Below are 20,759 nucleotides of genomic sequence, written 5' to 3'. Positions count from 1 at the left end.
ACTGCATTCTCTCTCCCTCTAATCTCTTTATAGGTCAGTTTTGTTCACATGAAATCTTCATCTTACCCAAATTGCTAAGAATGACTGAGAACACTGCTCTAACCCTAAAGGCAGTACTTAAGACTGAAATACTATTCTTGCATTTGCTGCCAGGTGCCCACACTAGAAATGAACATCCACTCCTTGCCCTGCTTCAATTCCTCACTGAGAAGGCTGTTGCAACAGGAAAATCATGATTCAAGTACAAATATTTTTAAACACTACATAATGAACACTCCATAAAAAACAACAGGGGAAAAAAACACTCAAGTCCATTACAGACTTTCAAACTCCAAGGTAATTAATCATCTAGATGTGGCAAACAACTCAAAGAGAACATACCAGCTTGCTTTTGAGGAAACAGAAAGTACTTTCCTGCACATGCTTATTACCTTAAACTTAGGTACAAATCTGGCAAACTCCTGGTGCCAGTTGTTTAAAGTAGAGGCAGGCGAAATAATTAAAAATGGTCCCCAGATGTTCTCTCTCTGGAATACAGACATTTAAAAAAAAAAAAAAAAAAAAGGACACTCAAATCAGTTGGAGGGAAGGGATGGAGACAGTTTGACACAGCTTTACAACTACTAACTGACAGTGGCTACATAAGAGAGGGAACTAAATGACTACATGCAAGGTAACTAAACTTTCTCCCAGTGCAGCAGGGTGACACAGAATCAAACAGAGCAGATCTAATGTTTAACTAATACTTAATATTTCATAACAACAGCTCAGAACAGCCACTGCTGTTTAAATCTGGCTCACTTCTTTGTTTCTAAGAGCTGCCACAATCACATTACTAACAGCCCCTCTGTCGTTCTGGGACGGAGAAGAACTCAGGTGGCACTGGCAAGCTTTACTCTACCACATCACACTAGAAAGCCCTATGGTGAATAATGAAGTTGGGCTATTACTGTACTGGTAATTCCAAGCTGGCCTGCACAATGGAAAACCAGAAGAACTAAAAGCCCTGTGTACGCTTCCAAAAATCTCAAGTTGCAGTGCACCAGGGAGACAAGGCTATTTGTTATCTCCTCCATACAGGTGAGTCTCAAGAGTCTTTGGCTCTGCACACTCTTCCACTGAAGAAGTGGCTGATAGTGCCAGTGAACTGGTATCAAAAGGAACATAAACTGCATGTAATTGCCATTTGGTCTAATTGCTAATTCTGCTCTCAGTATCGCTTGGTTAACATCCCCTACTTAAAGGAAGTGACTGGATGCCAATCCATTTTATTTTTTTTTTAAACTCCTGTCGCTTTTTCTGTTTTGTTTGTCTGCCCTGGCAAAGAATAATAATTATGCTTCCTGAAAACCTCTACAAACATGGAAATCCACTCTGTTTGCCATGAAGCTTAGAATTTGGGCTTCATTCCTACAAGTCTTTCTGATTTGTACCAGTCAGTGAACATGGATAAATGAAAAAACATTACTGTGAATAAATGAAAACTCCATTTTTATTTTATATATACATACTCGTGCATACCTTTTCAAAGGGAAATGCCATAGGTAAAATGCCTTCCAAGACATTTAACCTTTATAATCTAGAATTCATTTCAAACATCAGAGAAGTATGCATCTTCTATCAGGCATACTGACCAGGAATAAGCTACAATCCACCTACCTCAGCCAGATGTGCAAGCAGAGCAATACTTTGTACTGTTTTACCCAGACCCATTTCATCTGCCAGGATTCCATTGATGCCCTGCAAGAGATCCATAAATCAACTCTTTTCTTCTTACTACTTTTAAATCCATACAGGACTAGCAGAACAGTTGACAATGAACGTAGGGAGAAAAACCCTATGTAACAACTCTGAAACAACTTATTGTCCATTACGTTTTCTACTAAGAGATAGTTTATCTCAACTGCACTTTCACTCATTTCTCAGGATGTTTTTTTTTTCCTCAGACTGTCTGCACTTTGTGATCACACTGCCATCTGGATACACACCCAAGGATAAGGCTGCCTGTGGGTTACCAGCTGACCAAAGCCTGAAGCTGTATGCAGCTCTGAGCAGCCAAAGCTTCCCCAGTGTGTGATCTGAGTCATAAACTGTTGTATAAACATTCACATATAGAATCTTTAACTTAGTGGTCTATTCAAAGGCATTATTTCCCAAATAATCAAGAACACTGATAAGTGGTTTACATAGCATTTTCCTTTCTTCTAAAGACATTACGGATTCAGTATACATGATAAAAAAAAATTTAACTTTAAAAAATAGACCAACATTAAAGACTTAAATAATCCTAGAAGATTTAAAAATTTGCAAGATGTACAAAGGTACCTGCTCATACAGGTTGGCCAGCCAATTCATGCCTTTCAGTTGGTAACCTTTCAGTTTCCCATTGAAAATAGTAGGCTGGGGAATATCTTCTCCTGCCCGGATAGATGGATTTGCTAAACTGTAGCTCTCCCCAAAGCCAGTACCAGACTTGTTAGCAGCCCGTAAAGCAGCTGCCCGGCTCTCCTTGGCATCTTCATCAAATGATCTGGTCTAGAAGGGAAGAAGAAAATAAGTAGAAGATGACTGAACATGCTAATTCATCATGAAATTGTAAAGTCCTTACACGTCACATTAACACATGCTAGAACTAATAGAAAACAAGCCTGTTTCTATAGTCCAAATCTTCACAGTCTGTTTTTCTACCTGTTTGGCACAGAAAGCGGCAATGGAACTAAATTCAGATCTGTTCCCCAGGATTTAACAAACCTGCTTGACACCAGAACAGGCTGCCCAGGGGGCTTGTGGAATACCTTCCCTCTCTGGAGATGTTCAATACCTGCCTGGATGTGTTCCTGTGTGATCTGGTATAAGTGATCCTGCGCTGCCAGGGCAACGGACTGCATGATCTTTCGAGGTCCCTTCCAGCCCGTAACATTCTGTGATTCTGTGACTTGGCTGCCACAAAAGACCCTGGTTCTGTGGCTTTTACCCATTACCCTTTCTCTTCTACTTCATGGATTGAAAAAATAGTTACCCGGGCCTGATGAATCTCGTAAGCATCCTCAGCATTCTTCAGAGCTTGGGCCTTGTAATAGTTACTATCTGAAAACAACATCTCCATGTTAGAGCTCTGAAGCAGCAAACATAGATAAATGCCAGTAATTACAAATAGTGCTTCTTACACAGGAGGATTTTGTGTTTGAAATTCTGCAGTTTGCAGAACAATGTGCAGAGTGTAGTACATTTCAAATGAGTTCATGGGAAGGATGGTTGATGAATCACTTACCATAATCTTCTTGGGTGATGTTGACCACTACTCCTCCACCGATATCAATCTGCCTTTGGGTAGAGTTGTCTTCCAGTTTGCGCAGGATCTCCTCCTGGATCCCATCATGCCCAATATCTCGCTTACGGCTCATAAAATGGGCATACAGTTCAGTTTGTGTGATCAGGAAATTCAGTTTCCGTTGCTGTCTCTTAGCCTAAGAAGACAGCATTTACAAAAAACAGGAAAAAAAAAAGACAAAAGCTTAATGTCTAAAATATCATTAAAAGAGAACAAAAAAATCCTAACCTGGTTATGCACATAACTGTGATACTAAAATACTTGAATATGGACACAAACACTGACCACCACCATAAATATGTATAATAAAATACATGATTGTCATAAATGAAAAGTTCTTTCCAATTCTGTAATCATAGCAAAGAACACCATAATGTAATAAAAGAAAATTTCAAAGACTGACAAAAATAAACAGGACTTCACTCGTCTGAATAAAAAAAAAAACTAAAAAGAACAGTTAAAAAGAGTGCTCTCAAGATAATCTGTCTCCAGCATTTTGTTATTTACTAGTGAAAACAATTATGGTAGAATACTTGAAATAAATCACTAGGTAACACAGCTGAGATACCATCATTGTTAGGGTTCAGCAAGACATTGCAGAAACCCTGCTCATTCTTAGGTTCTGGTTAAAAAATGCTACTTAGAAGCTGTCTATTAATCTAAGCCATCTGAAACCTTAAAAAATGCTTATGAATTTGCAAATCTGATAGGAACACAATAAATAAAAGCATAATTTAAGCATCAAACGAAACATTAGGTACTTTAAAAGATTCAGCCTTAGCTCATTACCCTGCATGTAAAGTCCCAAAACCATGAATCCACTAGAGAGCTTTGACAAGTAAGCTTTTTCTTAAGTTCAATCCTTATTACTCTGTAAGGGAGTCCATGAAGCTGTTACTTGGCCAACAAAAAAAAGCAATCACAGAAAGATTTTGTGCCCCTTATATAAATTACCTTATCAGTTTGCAGCAAGGGAAAAAAAAAGAAGGAAAAAAAAGATAATATTCTAAATGAAGGAAAAGGTGCCTTGACCCAGAATGATGTGAAAACCCATCACTGAGCTATGCATGCCTGTGAGCCATGCTGCTTCTCTAATCCCTTCCTCCATTTCACTCACTTGTAAAGATTCTATGCAGTTCAAAGGCTTCTTTTTATCACCTCTAGCTAACATTTGAACTACACAAAGAATGTTAAGATAGCATAAGAAACATGAGCAATACTGCTAACTTTCATAGCCTGGATTTAAAACTCAACTTATCCAGTCACTTCTACGGCTCCTCAACAGATGAATCATCAGCAATCTGCTGGTTTTGCTGTACCTCTCTCATCTCCTCATCCAGCTTGCGTTGCTCCAGAGCCTCTTTCTCCGCTCGTTTGCGATGTTCTTTTTCCACCTTTTCATACTTTTTCCAGTAGAGCAGCATCTCCTTGGTGAGACGACGAGCCCGTGGTAGAGTTTCCTTACAGTTCTTCTGGGCCTGGATAGCAGCTCGACGTACCTCCCTCATGCACTGATGGGCAAGCTACAGGGAAATAAGGTTTTGGAAACAGTGGTATAATAGGCAGATATATGCTATACAGCATTTTCTCCTTTATACTACCCTGCTAGTACAGTCAGTGGTGTAACAACACAGAAGGAGGCTACAGTTTACTTATTGCATCCAGTGAAAGCAATGAAGCTAAACAAGACTTACCTTTTTGCTGTTGGTTAGGAAAAGGTTGCGTGCTGAGGCTTTTTGTTTGTATGCCTAGAAAAGAATGCCACCTTGAAGTTAGTATTTTAAAGGATCACCATCCACTTTTCAGCAGACACACATGCTAACTTCAGTCATGCACAGTATTGTGTAATTAGGTACAGGTACTGTATCTTTGACTGAAACAAACAACTTTTCATCCTTAATCATTGAAAAATGCATGAATGCATTTCAGCTCCTGAAGGAAGCAGGTAAAAACACCTCCTTTTTCTTTAACTACTATTGCAAAGAAGTGTTCTCCTATTATGCTGTTATCACTGAAGTAAACCACAAAAACTTTCACTGTTTCCCAAAGATATTAAGAATTAATGTAGATTCCATGTACTTCATGTGATCATAATCAGTGTTCTGAAAAACAGTAAGGTCTATCACACTGCACATATCCTTTGCCTACCTTATGAAATCATAAAAGATGACACAACCATCACTCACATTGCACTTTCCAGAATACAAAGTCTATTAACTATGAACTCCAAGAAGCAGGCTGTAAGGTCCACTGTGGTCACTTCTCAAAAACTGGCAATATTGAACCCAGCTTTCTATTTAAAATATGCCTGAAGCTCATCCTACAAATTATACAATCACTTTTCCCTGGACTGTTTTGAAATAAGTTTCAAAACCCACATGTTCCACAATGACTGAAACACTCCTTTCCTGAACTTCATGCGAAATCTAGATATTGGTTTGCTCTACACTGCTATTCTGTGCACTAATAGGAGTACCTGCTAGAGTTTACTCATGGAAAAGGGTTGGGTAGCCAAATGAAAGCAGTGGTGAAGCACACATGATCCACTTAGCTATCACTGGTGGTTAGGAAACTCAAAATACACTTGGATTACAGAATATCAGTTTGGTCATTAATGACTACCACAAAATCAGGTATTGCTTCCCTTTGGTTTTCCAAGTGTTACCTCTGCACGAAGTTAATTTTCTACTTCACTTTCTTGCTATCATCACAGAACTAGTGCCATTAGCCAAGCTCACCTTTGGCAACTCCTTTTTAACAATGCTAAGCCACACTTTCCGCCGACGTGCATTAAGTTGCTCAATAGTCAAATGCTTCTTCTTGGACCCAGGTGGAGGTGTGTCATGAGAAAACTTGGCAAAAACTTTGGTCTGGTGATGGTGGCGCCGTGGTGATTCCTCTGAAGAGAGTTCTTCATCCCGTCTCCTCTTTTTCTTTACTTTTTTCAACTTGCCTGCATGGCAACGATGATCATAAAAATCAGTTTCTTTTTCTGTTTTTTGGGATGCGTTTAGTCAGGTTATCCTATCTCAGTAAACTATCCCAGTCAGTTTATGTGTGGAACCAACAAAAAAGCCAAAATTATCCATGTTTGCCAGTTCTGGTACCACCCATTTACCATTAGATATTTCCTCTTTACTTTTTAATGGAAAGATCTTCCTGTTTAATAAACAGAGTGGTGAAATGCAATTTTTCCACTCAGGAAAACATGCCTTAGGAGTCTGGGACTTGATGCAATGGTTCTTGCTTTGTGGTAAAATTCTACTTAAAGACATTTAGAGGTAAAATATTCAGAGGTAACAACATTAGCATTTGGTAGGTTAAGTCTCAAATCAAACTTCTCAGCAGTTGAAAGAGATGGGCATGTTATCATGTATTCCAGATACCAGCTACCAGAGGAAGTTGATACTGGTATCAGATACTAAAAATATTCTTTGTGAATATGCAAAATCATGCATGCTGCAAGATTAATGGAGAAAAAAACCCATACAGATAAAGGAACTTGCAGAACGATAGGAAGGAAGCCCAAAATAGCCCCCTTAAAACACAGCTCAAACTTAAGTACTCGCACTAGAGAGGATTCACCTTACACTGACAGTTCATAACCTTCTCTTCCTGCTTCCTTACAGATTTATAGCTGCTGCCAACTCAGTCAAGAAAGGAAACTGCACTTCCTGGCAAACATGCATCTGAGAAACTCCAGCTGAGGTCACAGAATTAACTCTATTTTAACTTACATTGCACATCAATTCTGAGTTCTCTCTAATTTCTATAATGCTCTCCGTATCACTTCTTGTTCACTTGAATTACCTATCCAGGAATAACTGCATCAGGTAGTGGACAAGTTCTTACATTTTTCAGGAACTGTCACTGACACACAAAAAGCATTTATGCATTCTGAAGCAATGAATAATCATTTAAGGTATTCACTGCATAACTCTTCCATTTCTAGATTCAGAGGTCCACAAAGAAAATCTAAAGCCATTAACTCCCAATTCACAGTCCTTTTTATCACCCTAACTTTCTAAAAGCCAGAAGATGAAGCACAGTGTTTCCCCAAGATTTTTGTTTCGACAGAACTGGCATTTCCCTGTAAAACCCAGAAGTTTTGAACATTTCTGTTTATTCAAAGGAAGTAACATAGGTAAGAAGTTTAATCACCACAGCCATGTAAAAACACAAGGATAGTGACTTGACCTTTTAATTTTTTCTCCTCTTTAAACTTCTTTTTCTTGGGCCCTAGCAGGTGGCGCTGCTGCTCGTAGTAAGGATCATGTGTGGATAGCAGTCCTGCACTGTAGTACTGATATTGCTGCAACTGAAGTGGAAGTAAATGAGCACAGTAATGGAAAACAAATACAGTAGATAACAGAGACGGCAGGTAAATAACTTCAGATCTTGATCAGAGATCAGAAACATGCACCCCTCCATACTTAACGTTCTTATTCAACATCCAAAGTGAAAACAATGCTCCCCGGGTTCTACACAGGGAGCCAAGCTCACTCAGTCCTCAAGACAGGAAGAGTGGGCACTGCAGTTTACACTTTCAAAACATACTGCTCCATCTTCTCCATGCAGATGCTGCCCAGCTAGACAGCACATTTCATGAAGTGATCCAATTAGGGGCCTCCTATTTGTTTTGCTTGCATTGCCAAATTACATACGTGTTCTACTTCCATCATTCCAAAGAACATGAGAAGTGTGGATTTAGATAAAAGGCACTTAAAAAAATTTCCTCAAGAACAAACAACTTGAATGTTCATACTGTCAAACAAAAATATAGCTGCCTCAGCAATTTTCCCCCAAACTATGACACCTGTCAGTACATTCCAAGCACTATTCAATTAATCATTAAAGAATTATACACAGCTTACATATACACAGGCAAATTAAAGGCAGTACATTAACTATTTAAAATCTAAGTACACAATTAAAAGACTTTTGGAAGGTGAGAACATCAGCATTATCAAACTTATCTGGGCAGATGTTTCCCTCCCTCATAACTGTGTATTGCTGATGTGACAATTCCTAGGAATTTCCATGCACTACTATTCCTTACTAGGATGGAAATAAATATTAGTGTAAAACCTGTCACCTGTATAAAATTTGGTGTATGAATATTTGTGTAGTTATGAAATATTTCCAGAAGCTAACATAATCTTGGTTTAGAACTTAAAGGAATGAAGTGGACAGAAGCAAAACCTGGATGAGTAAATATTTCTTCACTCTTCTGAAGAAATGTCAAAAGAATATGAAACATGAAGACAAATTTTAATTTCTGACACATCCTGACAGCAGAATATCATGACTTCCTTTATCTGAGACTCCTTTCTGCTGCAATTCAAAAAAGCAATGAAAATAATTTCTACAAAATTCCTTATAATTTGAAGAAATACATTACTAGAATCAAAACAATCATAGAATTTGGCCTAATATAAAGAAGTGTAGCAGACTATTTTCTTGTAAGAGAAGAGGGAAGAAAGAGAATATGAGAAGAAAATCCAAAACAGGAAAAAAAGGTAAGAAGAATAGAAATCAAGTAAAATATCAAAGAATGACACAAACTAATAAGGAAGAAAATCAAAAACTCCCTTTCAGGAAGGTAAACATCACCTTACTACCTGTTACCTGAATGATGATGCAAATATATTACTTTATGTTTATACAGTTTAAGCCCTGAACAGCACCTACTACCTGCAGTAGAATTTAACCCACAGCACTTCAGCTTTCATGTATATTAGCTAAATCTTGCATTCTAGCACCCTCTATTTGCTCTGTTGACTGGGACACAGCCTTGTGGAAGCTGTATGCAATGCATGTGCCAGTACAAGCTATGTAAAGTACTGACAGATTCGCAGCGTAAGACATCAACAGCTCTTCAGCCTGTAATTAATTAACCCTTGTCTGAAAACGATGACAGATTGAAGTCTACCAAAGAAGAAGGTATTTTCCAGTCCACAAAATAATATGTGAACAGTTAAAAGAATAAAAATCAAGGAAGTGTAAAAGCTGTGGCTTTTTACCTCTTTATCTTTGCTGTATTTACTTTGATGCAGTTTCTTGTATTTGTGTAATCGCAGCATGTTGTGAAGTTCCTCCCTTGAAAGAGAAAATTCTTCTTCCTCCTCTCTGTCCTCATCACTTGGTGAATCAGTGTCACTGGAGTCATCGCTCAGAAGGATACTCTAACAAGAATAAATGGAACTTAATTTAACAATTGAAAGTCCCTACACTGAGTTGTTTGTTTATGCAAAGCACAGCAATGGGCTGTGGGTCTGGCCCAACAACGATACTTAGCATTTACAAAATGTCCTCCACCTGAAACACCTCACATGGAGAATGGTTTTCTGAGGTACAGTATGGTGTGGTAGTGAATCCAATACACATTGTTTGATTTGGGAGAGGAAGTTTTCTGCTATTTTGGTCGAAGTTAAGACATTTTACAATACGCTTCATCTGTCTGTGGTCTCAGAAAAGCAGCAGTGAGAAAATCCAGGATACCAGTAAGGGCATTTTTTTGAGGTACAGGTGCTTTCATATTCCATTTGTAGTTTTACCACTTCCACCTGCATCAGTTCCAGCAGGTTTGGCTCATGCCTGACCTCTGGGCAGCACTGTTTTTCCTTACTAGAGAAAGCTACGGTACAATGAAAACACAAAGATGGTATCAACCCATAATTCCATTCCCTCCTTCCCTCCTTGTTTGGACCTTTGTATCAGAAACAAACTTCCAGCGGAGTCCCAAATGTCCATTTAATATATTTCATAATAGATAATTTTAATTTGGACAGTATACTAAAATCACTTCAAGTTCTTGAAGGTATACTCAGTGTGAAATTTAACTAAGATGCTGCTGCTGCTCATCAAAATTTGAACGCTCACATCTACAGAGACCATCAATCTATTGTGGTCTACATAAAGAATACTGTATGAGACTTTAACAACTATCACAGACTCTTCTTTCTTTCCATTTCCAAGATGAGAAGCCTCTCTAGACCGTATATTTTGCTTTGGTAAATGTTTTTTCTTAATGGAATAACAAAAAAAAAACCCAAAGAAACAACAACCAAAAAACCCACAACCCAAAACTCCACCAAAATAACACCCCACATTTCTTTCTTCCATTCCTTTCTTCTTAGTATGGGACTGTGGCTGCAGTTACCACCAAAAAAAAAAAAAAAAAAAAAAAAAAAAAAATCAGTGTAGCAAACAATAAGCTAATACAGAACAATACTGAAAAAATAATTTTTCAGCAACATGAACTATTACCACATCTCTCTGTCACCTTGTGCCTCTTTTTCGGTGTTTGTTTTTGCATCAATCACATGATTTAAGGTAGCTCTTAAATTAGTCTGGCTTTCTGAGCTCTCAGTGGTTAAGTAAAATTAAATGATTTAAATGAGAACAAGCTTACTGTAAACTGGCAACTGTATTTGTGATTACGCTCTGACCAGTGCTCAACTTATTTTCTTGTTGCCCTCTACTTGCCTATACGTTTGTACATCATGATCTGTGTCAGATGACAAGATGAAATCACTCATCTGGAATACCGTGCCCAGTTTTGGGCCCCTCAGCTCAAGAAGGACAGGGAACTACTTGAAAGAGTCCAGCACAGAGCCACAGAAATGTTTAATGAGAGAGTGGAACATCTCCCTTATGAGGAAAGGCTGAGGGAGCTGGGTCTTTTTAGCTTGGAAAAGAGGAGACTGATAGGTGACCTCATTCACATTTAGAAACACCTGAAGGGCAAGCACTGGGAGCACTGAGCCAAGCTCTTCTCAGTGATGTCTAATGACAGGGCAAGTGGCAATGGGTGCAAGCTGAAGCATAGGAGGTTCCATGTGAACATAAGGAAAATTTTTTTCAACATAAGAATGACACAGCACTGGAACAGACACAGAGAGGTTGTGGAGTCTCCTTCTCTGGAGACATTCAAAACCCACCTGGATGCACTCTTGTATGACATTCTCTAGGTGATCCTGCTCTGGCAGGGGTGGACTAGATGATTTTTTTGAGGTCACTTCCAACCCCTAATATTCTGTGATCACTCTCTATAGGGTGTCAACTGGAACTCCACTCACAAATTTCACATTAGCTGCATTTCTTTGCAATATTCTTACCTTCAGCCACTTTCTGCTTTTCTTCAGTTTGGAAAAGTTATACAAACTCCCTTTTTCAGACTTTGGTTCTATTTAGAGAGAAAAAAAAAATCTTAAGAAACAATGTTTTTCCCATCTTATCCCAGAAAAAGCAGAGTTTCAACCTAGTATATTCCCTACCTGGCTGCAGTACTCCATTCAGAGAATGTGTGTTGAGCATCCCGGAATTCCCTGCTCCAGAAGACTCTCCAAGCAAAGAATTTGGAGGCTGTTCCTTAACTTGCATCAGGGGATCCCCAGACTGAGGCAGCAAAGGATTGTCATCCAATCCATCTTCACTTTCATCACTGCAAGAAGATATATAGTGACAAGGAAAGGAAAATATTTAAAGGAGGGGACACCCACAGAACCTTCTCACATGTGGCCATTTGTCTAAAGTTTTGATAACTGAGACAGATTCAGATGTAATTCCCCACATTAGAAACACTGCTGTTAATTTCACGTTAACCCCTCAGAAGCAGTTAATAGACCAGCCTGGCTATCAACCTGTACCTTCAGTCTTTAGGTATCTGATTACAGAAGCACAAATTAAGCAAGAAACTACTATCAAGTCAAACCAAAACACAACACTGTCATCCTCAGCACTAAGTGTACATGTGAGAAACAAAGCTATATTTTTGTGCCTTCTCTGGATCTTACTACAAGCTTATAAATATACCTGTTAACTATTACCCATGCAGTTATCAGTTCTGTAACTCTACAATTCCAAAACACAGATGAAATTAGACATGAATTGCTTGGGGACAGAAACGTACCTTGATGACTCACTTCTCATTGCTACAACTTAAGTTACATATAAATTTTACATTTGACAGTAGTCTTTGCCTTTCATTTGTGGCTACAGGCCATAGCCCTGAAAAATCAACTTAGTGCTTGTTCACCCTGATTTTGCAGGCAAAGGAAGCTTTGGCCACTCAGCTATGAGAAAGACCTTTATAAGACCATGACCATAATTTGTGAGCTGGCAAAATGCTGAATTATCAGTGTGACCTAAGAGAAGCACAGTGCAAAACCTTTGAAGGAAAAGAGTTTACAGTGAACAAGTCTGTACTAAATCCTTAATATGGTGTTGCCAGGGAACACTATAAGAAGAATCTTGTCTTTCCTTGGTATTCCCAAGGAAAAATAGAAAAAAAGGTTTAGATACCTGGATATACTCCTGTTAAAGATGGCAGATGTCTGTCGTAAAAACTGATCCAGTTGCAGAGCTTTCTCCAGATACTGCAGATAAAGGGGTTTTGCCAGCTCTGAGCAGCTGCCATCCTCCCTGGCACCCAGCTCTGAGGCCATAGAACAAGCTTCTCCTCATGCACAGGTGCCTCTGAACACACAGCTGTTAGGAAGACACAACAGACATCACCACCATCACTTCTGAATGAATTTGGTGAGCAGACAAATCTGCTCCATGCTACACTGAATGCTAATACAGAACACCCAGAATTGCGGTAGTTCAGGGCAAGAAGTTTAGGCTGCAGTCGCTAGGTATATTAAACAAACAGACAGAAATTCACATGGAACCTTCCACCACAATGCAACCATAGCCAAACCCTAGATTCTTAGTTTTCTGTGTTATGACTTCATGGATGCCATTCGATACCAATGAGCACTGCACTGGCCTGTGCAGAAACACAAAGCACAATGGAGCCAGTCCTTGAGCATCTAAAGTAAACTTTCATCGCTATTAAGGATACTCTGAACAGAGGGCAGTTGTGTTTCAAGAAATCTGAATGACAGGAATAGTATATAGATAGTTTTTTATATACATATATGTATAAGTTTATTCTAACAGGGAAGAATTAGTAAAAATATTGTTCTTCCCTTGTTTTTATCATTCAGTTCACAGCTGTTACAGATAAAACACCTAAAGACTTCTCTTCTAAAGCGCTGATACTCTCACAGCACCCAGAACACAGCTGTTACTGACTGACAAGCCACCTACAAATACTTGACCAAAAAAACCTTTCCAATCTACAATTGAATTATCTTTACTAAAGAAAATGTGGCACATAAATAGCAAATTAACACACTTTCTATGTTTTCAAATTTAGAACACACTTTAGTTTTCTGTACTTTCAGCTAGTAGAAACAGTCTGCCTGATTTTAATTTCTTATTTGTTCTCAGGATTTTATATTCTTAAAGAACCAAACACATTTCCCCTGCAGTATTTGGATTATCCATTACTTTAAAAACAAAGCTATCAAAACATTCTATTGCTCTGTCAATGGCAGTTTTATTTTTTCTTCAACTGCAAAAATGTTGTAACACTCGTTACAGTAATAGCTGTCAACTGGAATTTTATTTTCCTTTGATTACCAAAAGTGCCGTAATTGTTATAATAATAGTGTGAAAGATAATTTTTCAATTATTTCCAAAGTCACAGTTGTCACTGTATAAATGGAAATTTTATCAGTACCCTAAATGTGCTAAATTTACTAATAAACATATAGCCTTAAGTTTTTGCTTCTGGTGCAGAACAAAAATAAAACCAGTCAAGCTTTTGAAAGACTCGATTGTTTTTCTAAAGAACACTTCTGGTTTCTACCACTTCTTAAAAATCCTAAAAAACCTGAAGCACACTTCACGTTGATTTACTCCAAAACACTTTATATTCGTTCGGTTATTAAACTGTTAATAACCGAATAGTTTTAGATTTAGATAAGTGAAAAAGCAAATTTGAGTATCTGGTCCCCAAACTGTTCTCACTACACAGTCAGAAAATCAGCATCTAACTATTCCCAAGACTTTTATCCCTGAAAATTACAGAACAGATTCAGAACTCTGAAAGTTATAAAAATCCTATGGAGACTGCCACCTTGAGACTAATGGCTATGGATAAACAATAGCAAACTTTATTTAACACCTAGCCTTAACATCTTTACTCATACCAAATAAACCATGGTGCGCCCAAAATTAAGACAGGATAACAACCCCTACTCAGAAGGGTTTTTGTTTGTTTGTTTGGGGTTTTTTTGTTTGGTTGGTTGGTTTTTCCAGACTTAAGCTATATAGGTTTATCTTTCTATATGCTAGATCTTTGTACACCTGGCAGGAAGGGAATGATTGACCTCTGCTACCAAATACCCGTTTCCAGCAGAAGTTGACAGAAGAAACCACCTGAAGCTTTCCTTAAGATAAAGGTATTAAGAGTCACATTTCCCAAGAAACGTTCATCTACATATGTCATACTGCTTAACAGATATCTGAAAAACACTACCCCAAAACAAAGAAACTGTCTTCCAAGAGACAGGGCCATGAAGAAAGTACAAGGTTAGAAAACGATAGGAAGCATCAGAGAACATGGAACTGAGGAGATATAGATGGGAGAAATTATTCAAGAGGAGACAAAAAGGACACCAAGAAGGTCAAAGTGGTTTCCTTCAGATCACCAATGAAAATTATGTATAGTACAGAGTTGGAAGATTCAAGCCCTAGCAGGGTATCATACTATCACACCAGAAAAAGTATGGTGATCCCTTTTATCACTCCATTTCAAAATGTATCCATCAACAAGAGGACGTGTTGTTAACATTTATTATACATATAATGAAAAGTAAAATAATAATTTATATATTAAGTCAAAATGTCATTTCCAATCATTGTTTAGTGGTTTTACTCAAATCCAGAAGGCGTATTTCCACTGTCTACTCTTTGCAGAAAATCTCCTTCACAAACCTCAACATTCAGTGGCACTGCCTGTCCTCAAGGCACTGCAGGAAAGAAACATGCCCCAAGGAGCATAAAGCACACACAACTTTATTTGGATTCAAGGCCTCTAAGGAAGCTAACAACCAAATGTCCTCTTTTGCACCCCAATGAGCCTTGCCCTCACAAACCTATACAAGCTTCACAGAAAAATACAGTGAAAGCATTAAGATACATTTGAGGTCAAGTTTTTAATTGGAGGACAGAAAACAGGCCAGAGGCAAAACAAACACGATCATATTCCTGATCTAGAATGAGTAACTGAATGCTTTTCTAGCTGCCCAGGTCCACTTGCGTGGACCCACCAGACTGGATCACTGCCTCTGCACCCTCATACAGCTTAGCAGACAGCTCAGCAGAAGGCTGTTTTCTTTACCTGTAAAATATAAATGACCCTATGAAAAGGAGATGCTATCAGATGTGCTTCGTAATTACAAAACTAAGAGATTTTCACAGGAGCTGGCTACTCAGGAGTTCCTACTGCACAGAGTGATGAATATGAATGCAAATGATAATACCCTCTGTCCACAGTGACTGCAGTAACTGCAGGAGCAGGTTTCATTCCAGATTTCAACATATTAAAATCCTCTTGTCATGTACACCACACTAAGCCTCTACACTTAGTACACATGTCTACATCCTAATTACTTGTCTTCTCTGTACTTTTTTTAGGTACCTATGTTCTCAAATATTACTTCTAGACCAGGAAACCTCTCATGCCCACATTCAACACAGTCCTCCTTGTGCTGACACAAGTCCAAGGATTCTGCATTTCATCCATAGGAAAAGACATGCTTTTCCTCATCTTCCCATTTAAATTGTCTCAGAAGGCTCCTGCACACACAATGTTAATTACTCCTGTTCTCAAAACAGTTGCTCTTCTGTATTCTGCCTACCGAATAAACAAACACAGGAAAGCTTAACAATATTTGTAAGTATATTAACAATGCCCAAAACAAGTTTAATAAGAGTTACATAGGCACATGGGACAGAGAAGAGTTCAGCCACTGAATTCAGCCATTCATTTATTTATATGCTAACAGTCACACAGTACTTCTCTGCTGATCGTAGTAAGACAGGAAGCTAATTGACAGATACTTCCTTATCCTCTGATCTTTTGTTCTCATTCTAGGTTTTAAGAAACGAAGACTTCTAGTGGCAAAACCTGTTCCAATATTGAAGCTAGAGAAGATGTGATAAAACCGAGAATCACAGAACAGCCTGATCCACTACAGTAGGCAAGTGTTCAGGACATCATCAGGACATCAGTGGATTTACATGGGGATGACATGAATTCCAACTCCTCTTTGCCATTTCTGAAACAAATCTAGCATTTAGCCTACTCAGTTTAAGGGAGATTGCAGACATCCAGATTTTCAAAATGTTTTCATTACTAATGGTAACACTGAGCTAAATACCCAAGATGCTACAAGTGGTAAGATGGTTGGATGCTGCAGAGTAGTCCTTGGGCTAAACCAACTTTCTTACATATATATACACCAACTCTATGTTAAGCTCCAGTATCAAATTCAATATTAAAGTTATCTGCTTTCTTGCTTCATCTCCACTAGTTAAAACAGTTCAGAATTAAAATGTTTAGCTGCTACACTGCCTGGCCAGCACTTTGAATCCTCTAATGTTCTTACTTAATCAGAAGCTCACACTGAAACCATTTAATTGTGTCATGTGGCCCTTGGAATTATTAAAAAGCACAGGTAAAATATCATCATCAGAATCTGAGTTTAGTGTGTTTTCTTTATATATATATATACACACATATATATACACACACCTCTATATATATATATATATATACACACACACCCCCTTTTCATACAAAATAGCCCTCATAACCATAAGTATCTTTTTTTAAAGATGCAAGATTGATTCTGAAAAAGCCTTCGTCATATGACTTCAAATCACATTCTTTAGTTAAACATTAATGTAGGTGAGGGGTGTCTTTGCTGTTTCTTCAAGTCTGCCCATTTTAATGTCTAGTCACTAAGTAAACACCCAGTACCAGAGAAGAGTCCTCCAAGGATGTCCTCAGGGAGCAGAGTTATGTTTTATAGAAAGGTTTCTAAGTTATATACCCACTGACCTCCACCAACCAAACAGCAAAAACACTGCTTTCATGGTGCAGCTTAGCTTTAAAAGTAGACCCTCCCAGTTTAAATGAGTAACCACTGGGAATTTCTGAATGAAGTCCAACAAGTTTTTGCTACTGATATCAATTTAAAGCAGAAGTCCCAGAACTGGCAGGCACACAGTGCAGTGCTTGTGCCTAGTTGCAAGCTAAAAAGGATTTGCTTTGTACAGCTGCTTGAAATAGTACTTTTCCCCCTCCAGGAATCCCTTGCTTTGTTATTTTTCTTCTGTTTCTGGCATCTGTACACCTCAGGTAAGACCCAGAGGATTACTTTTTGTTCTCTTTATGCCTAACACTACCATCAAACCCCAAAATAAGTAACAACTGCACTCCTAGCTGAGAGCACATACACAAACACAAGCTGCTATGGAGGTAAAAGGTACAACACAGCAGCTAATCTGTGGCACCTCTTCCGAGCCCATGACAAATGCAAGTCCAACCAATGAAACCGATAAAACTCAGTCTCACCTGACACTAAGTGTATGCATATGGAGTGCTACCAGCTAGCAGGTGAGCACCCTTATTTGTTCAAATATCTCAGTCCACAAAAGCAGAGTTTCTTACCTCTCCTCTGTCCAACCGCTCTTAAGCACATTGACAAAACACTGAAGTGGACAGAACCCTGAAATCCCACTTGACACATGGAAAGTATGTGCTCCTTGTATCTCCACTTAAAGCACTGAAAGTTTTACCCATAAAGCAGGATTAAAAACCAGGAGGAGGTATACGACCTTCTATGCTATTTTAGCTCTCACACAAATCTAGCAGCTGTTCACTTCTGTTTTTTTGACACATGGTCTTTTCATGCTTTGCATTTTGACACCAACTTACAGAGATTCTCCAAACAGGTATGAACACCTAAGACACTTATCTTTCTTGAAGAAAATTAACAGTTGAGACACACAGCACTCATTAGAATAGCAGAACATTGTAAGAATTTTCTGCAGTAACATCTCCAGAGTAATCCCTGCACATGCATATAGAAGATTAAGTCAAGGACTATATGGGAAACTTACATTAGCGCAGAACTATCAGCAAGGTATATTTTTGCCAAATTTCTTTATAAGCATATAATCTCTACTACAGACAAAAGCAGTGGCATTAGAAACTTGAAAAGGTGTTTTGCTTGGAGGAGAATCACAAGCTCTCCTTCCCCCTCTCACATTTCAGCTTGCTTTGATAAATGTAGAGTTAGACTTGACAACTATTTTCCAGAGCACACTATATGCCAGGCCTTAAAGCAAAAGATAATCCCCATCTAGGCTTTTATTATGGCAGTGCTTTAAACATAACTTTGATACCTAAGAGATTATTGCTTTTATTAAAAAAAAAAAAAACAAAACAGATAGGAAGATATTTCCCCAAGCCCTCAATCTCCACTACATTCAAGTCGAACAAATAAAAGACATTTAACTGAGGTGTGAGTTCACACCACTTCAGTTTGAAATTAAAAAGAAGCCATTTTAATTGCTTTTCTAAGTAATGAAACGTAGCTAAAATTAGACACTGTCCTATATATAGTACTTTACTGTATGGTTTTGCTTTTATAGTAAGGTTTTATATTGTTTGCTAAGGAATGAGACAGCATTTCATTGACTGTCATTCCACCTTTTAAATACAAAGAAGAGGAGACAGTAGGGCACAGGCTCTGAATTTTCTAATTGCTAATATGAAAGTCACAGACAGGACCTAATTTATTAGGGAAAAAAACTAACAACTAAAAAAACGAAACACAAACAAACTATAGAGCTCTACCAAAATTTACCAGAAGGTAAAAGAAGGGCAGAATCCCTTTAAACATTGCAAACACTAAAGTTGGCATGCCATAGCTGAGCTTCCATGTTTAAACTAGCAGAAGATTGACCAGCAGAAAAATACACCTATTTAATTGTTCAATTAGAGTAAGTCTTGTCCCAAAAGGGCAGTTAGCAGTACTTATGGAGACCTCTGACAATGTATCCATGCTGCCTCCCTAAAAGCACTGTTACCCTCACAAGTTGCCATTGCTTCACTCCTGCTCTCTGTGCACACAAAAGCAACTGCGTGGATGTTTCCTGTCATGTTTGGTTTTCACTCCCTGCACCCCAGACCACGGCAAGTGAACTATGTCCAAGAGAGCTCTGCTAAGACCCTTTTCTTCCTGCCACCCAAAACAACCCCTAGCATATAGTTTAGCTTGCCAAATACCATGCTTGTTACAGAATCTACAGCTTATTACATTATACCCAAGTGGAACAAAACTTGCCTATTTGAAGAGTTAAGAAATACAAGGCAGCATGTTAAGCAACTTTAATATACATGTGAGAGATGGGAGAGAAGTGAGTAACTGGGAATATCCTAAACACTGGGAAAAGGTTGAAGCTACAGTCCTGTTTCATGTACTTTCCCCCTTACTGTCTTAACAAACCTCTAGATGTTATGACCTACTCTTACACATGCACCTTTAAGGAGTGATGACACAAAGACATCATTTCTAATTCCTGTAAATTAAAAAAGGATGGGTATTGCTCACATATGGGTATATGAGGTGTGCTGTACACATTCATACAGTAATTCATCCAGTAGAGAGAAAACTAAAATTTTAACAACATACAAAACAGGAACCTGATTTGCACCATTTTCTTCAGGGAAAAGAAGGAAATAATTTAAAGAAATTTATTACTATCACCTGCAACACTGTGGAATGGGAAGCCAGCTACTCAAGATCAGCAACAGGGTAACAGAATGCATAATGCTCATCACAACAGAAATTGCATTATGTATGTGCATGTTAGGTTATGCCACAATTTCCTAGTGTATGTAAATCACCAATGCAAACATAACATTAAAAATTATGTTTTATGCACACCTAGAAGGTACTCTGCATCACCACTGATACTAATTTGACAGGCAACACCTTCCTGCAGACGTTGGTGGCTGTGCTTCGGACAACCCCAAGCCTGCGCAGCCAGGCACTACCAAGGAGAAGCTCGCACCGAGTCGGACTTCCCGAGTTCAGCAGCAACGTTGCATCATGCGGACGGTGCGCACACGGGGTGCCCCGACCGGCAGCGCCCGCAGACCGCCCTGCCCTAGGCAGCCGGGGGCGGTTACAGGCCTAGGGCCCCGGTCTGACACCTCCACACCAGTCCCCACGAAGGGAGCCGGCGGGACGCAAGCCGAACGAGGCTCACAAACCCCCACAGCACGGGGAGAACAGCGGGTCCTGCCACCACACTCCGCCACCAGGCCCAAGCCGTGGAAAGCGGCTGCCTTCGCCCATGACGCGGCGCTGGCGGCGCCTCCGGCCCAGCCCCTCCCGGCCCGAGCGCTTCGCTGCCCCCGCTGCGCGCCCCCCCCGCGCACGCGCCCCCGCCCCACGGGCGCACGTGTGCCCGCAGGTGCACGGCGGCGCCCCTGCCCCGCTGCCACCGCATA

General features: G+C 39.2%; 1 protein-coding gene across 1 annotated transcript in view; it reads right to left on the bottom strand.

The window, feature by feature from the left end:
• Positions 1-12,780, bottom strand: part of INO80 (INO80 complex ATPase subunit) — a 59,638-nt gene extending 46,858 nt beyond the window's left edge. Inside the window, exons 1-13 of the mRNA XM_054400016.1 lie at positions 12,638-12,780; positions 11,611-11,777; positions 11,452-11,519; positions 9,355-9,516; positions 7,529-7,649; positions 6,070-6,284; positions 5,026-5,079; positions 4,651-4,854; positions 3,272-3,467; positions 3,020-3,087; positions 2,326-2,535; positions 1,660-1,740; positions 432-527 (exon numbers count right to left, since the gene is read on the bottom strand). Of these exons, the coding sequence (XP_054255991.1) occupies positions 432-527; positions 1,660-1,740; positions 2,326-2,535; positions 3,020-3,087; positions 3,272-3,467; positions 4,651-4,854; positions 5,026-5,079; positions 6,070-6,284; positions 7,529-7,649; positions 9,355-9,516; positions 11,452-11,519; positions 11,611-11,777; positions 12,638-12,780 (1,785 nt within the window). The remainder of the gene's footprint in view (positions 1-431; positions 528-1,659; positions 1,741-2,325; positions 2,536-3,019; positions 3,088-3,271; positions 3,468-4,650; positions 4,855-5,025; positions 5,080-6,069; positions 6,285-7,528; positions 7,650-9,354; positions 9,517-11,451; positions 11,520-11,610; positions 11,778-12,637) is intronic.
• Positions 12,781-20,759: the final 7,979 nt, after the last annotated feature.

The sequence above is a fragment of the Indicator indicator genome, chromosome 4 (genome assembly GCF_027791375.1).
Source record: "Indicator indicator isolate 239-I01 chromosome 4, UM_Iind_1.1, whole genome shotgun sequence".
Taxonomy (NCBI): domain Eukaryota; kingdom Metazoa; phylum Chordata; class Aves; order Piciformes; family Indicatoridae; genus Indicator; species Indicator indicator.
Note: the sequence above shows the minus strand (reverse complement) of the source record. Positions and strands in the feature narration are given on the sequence as shown.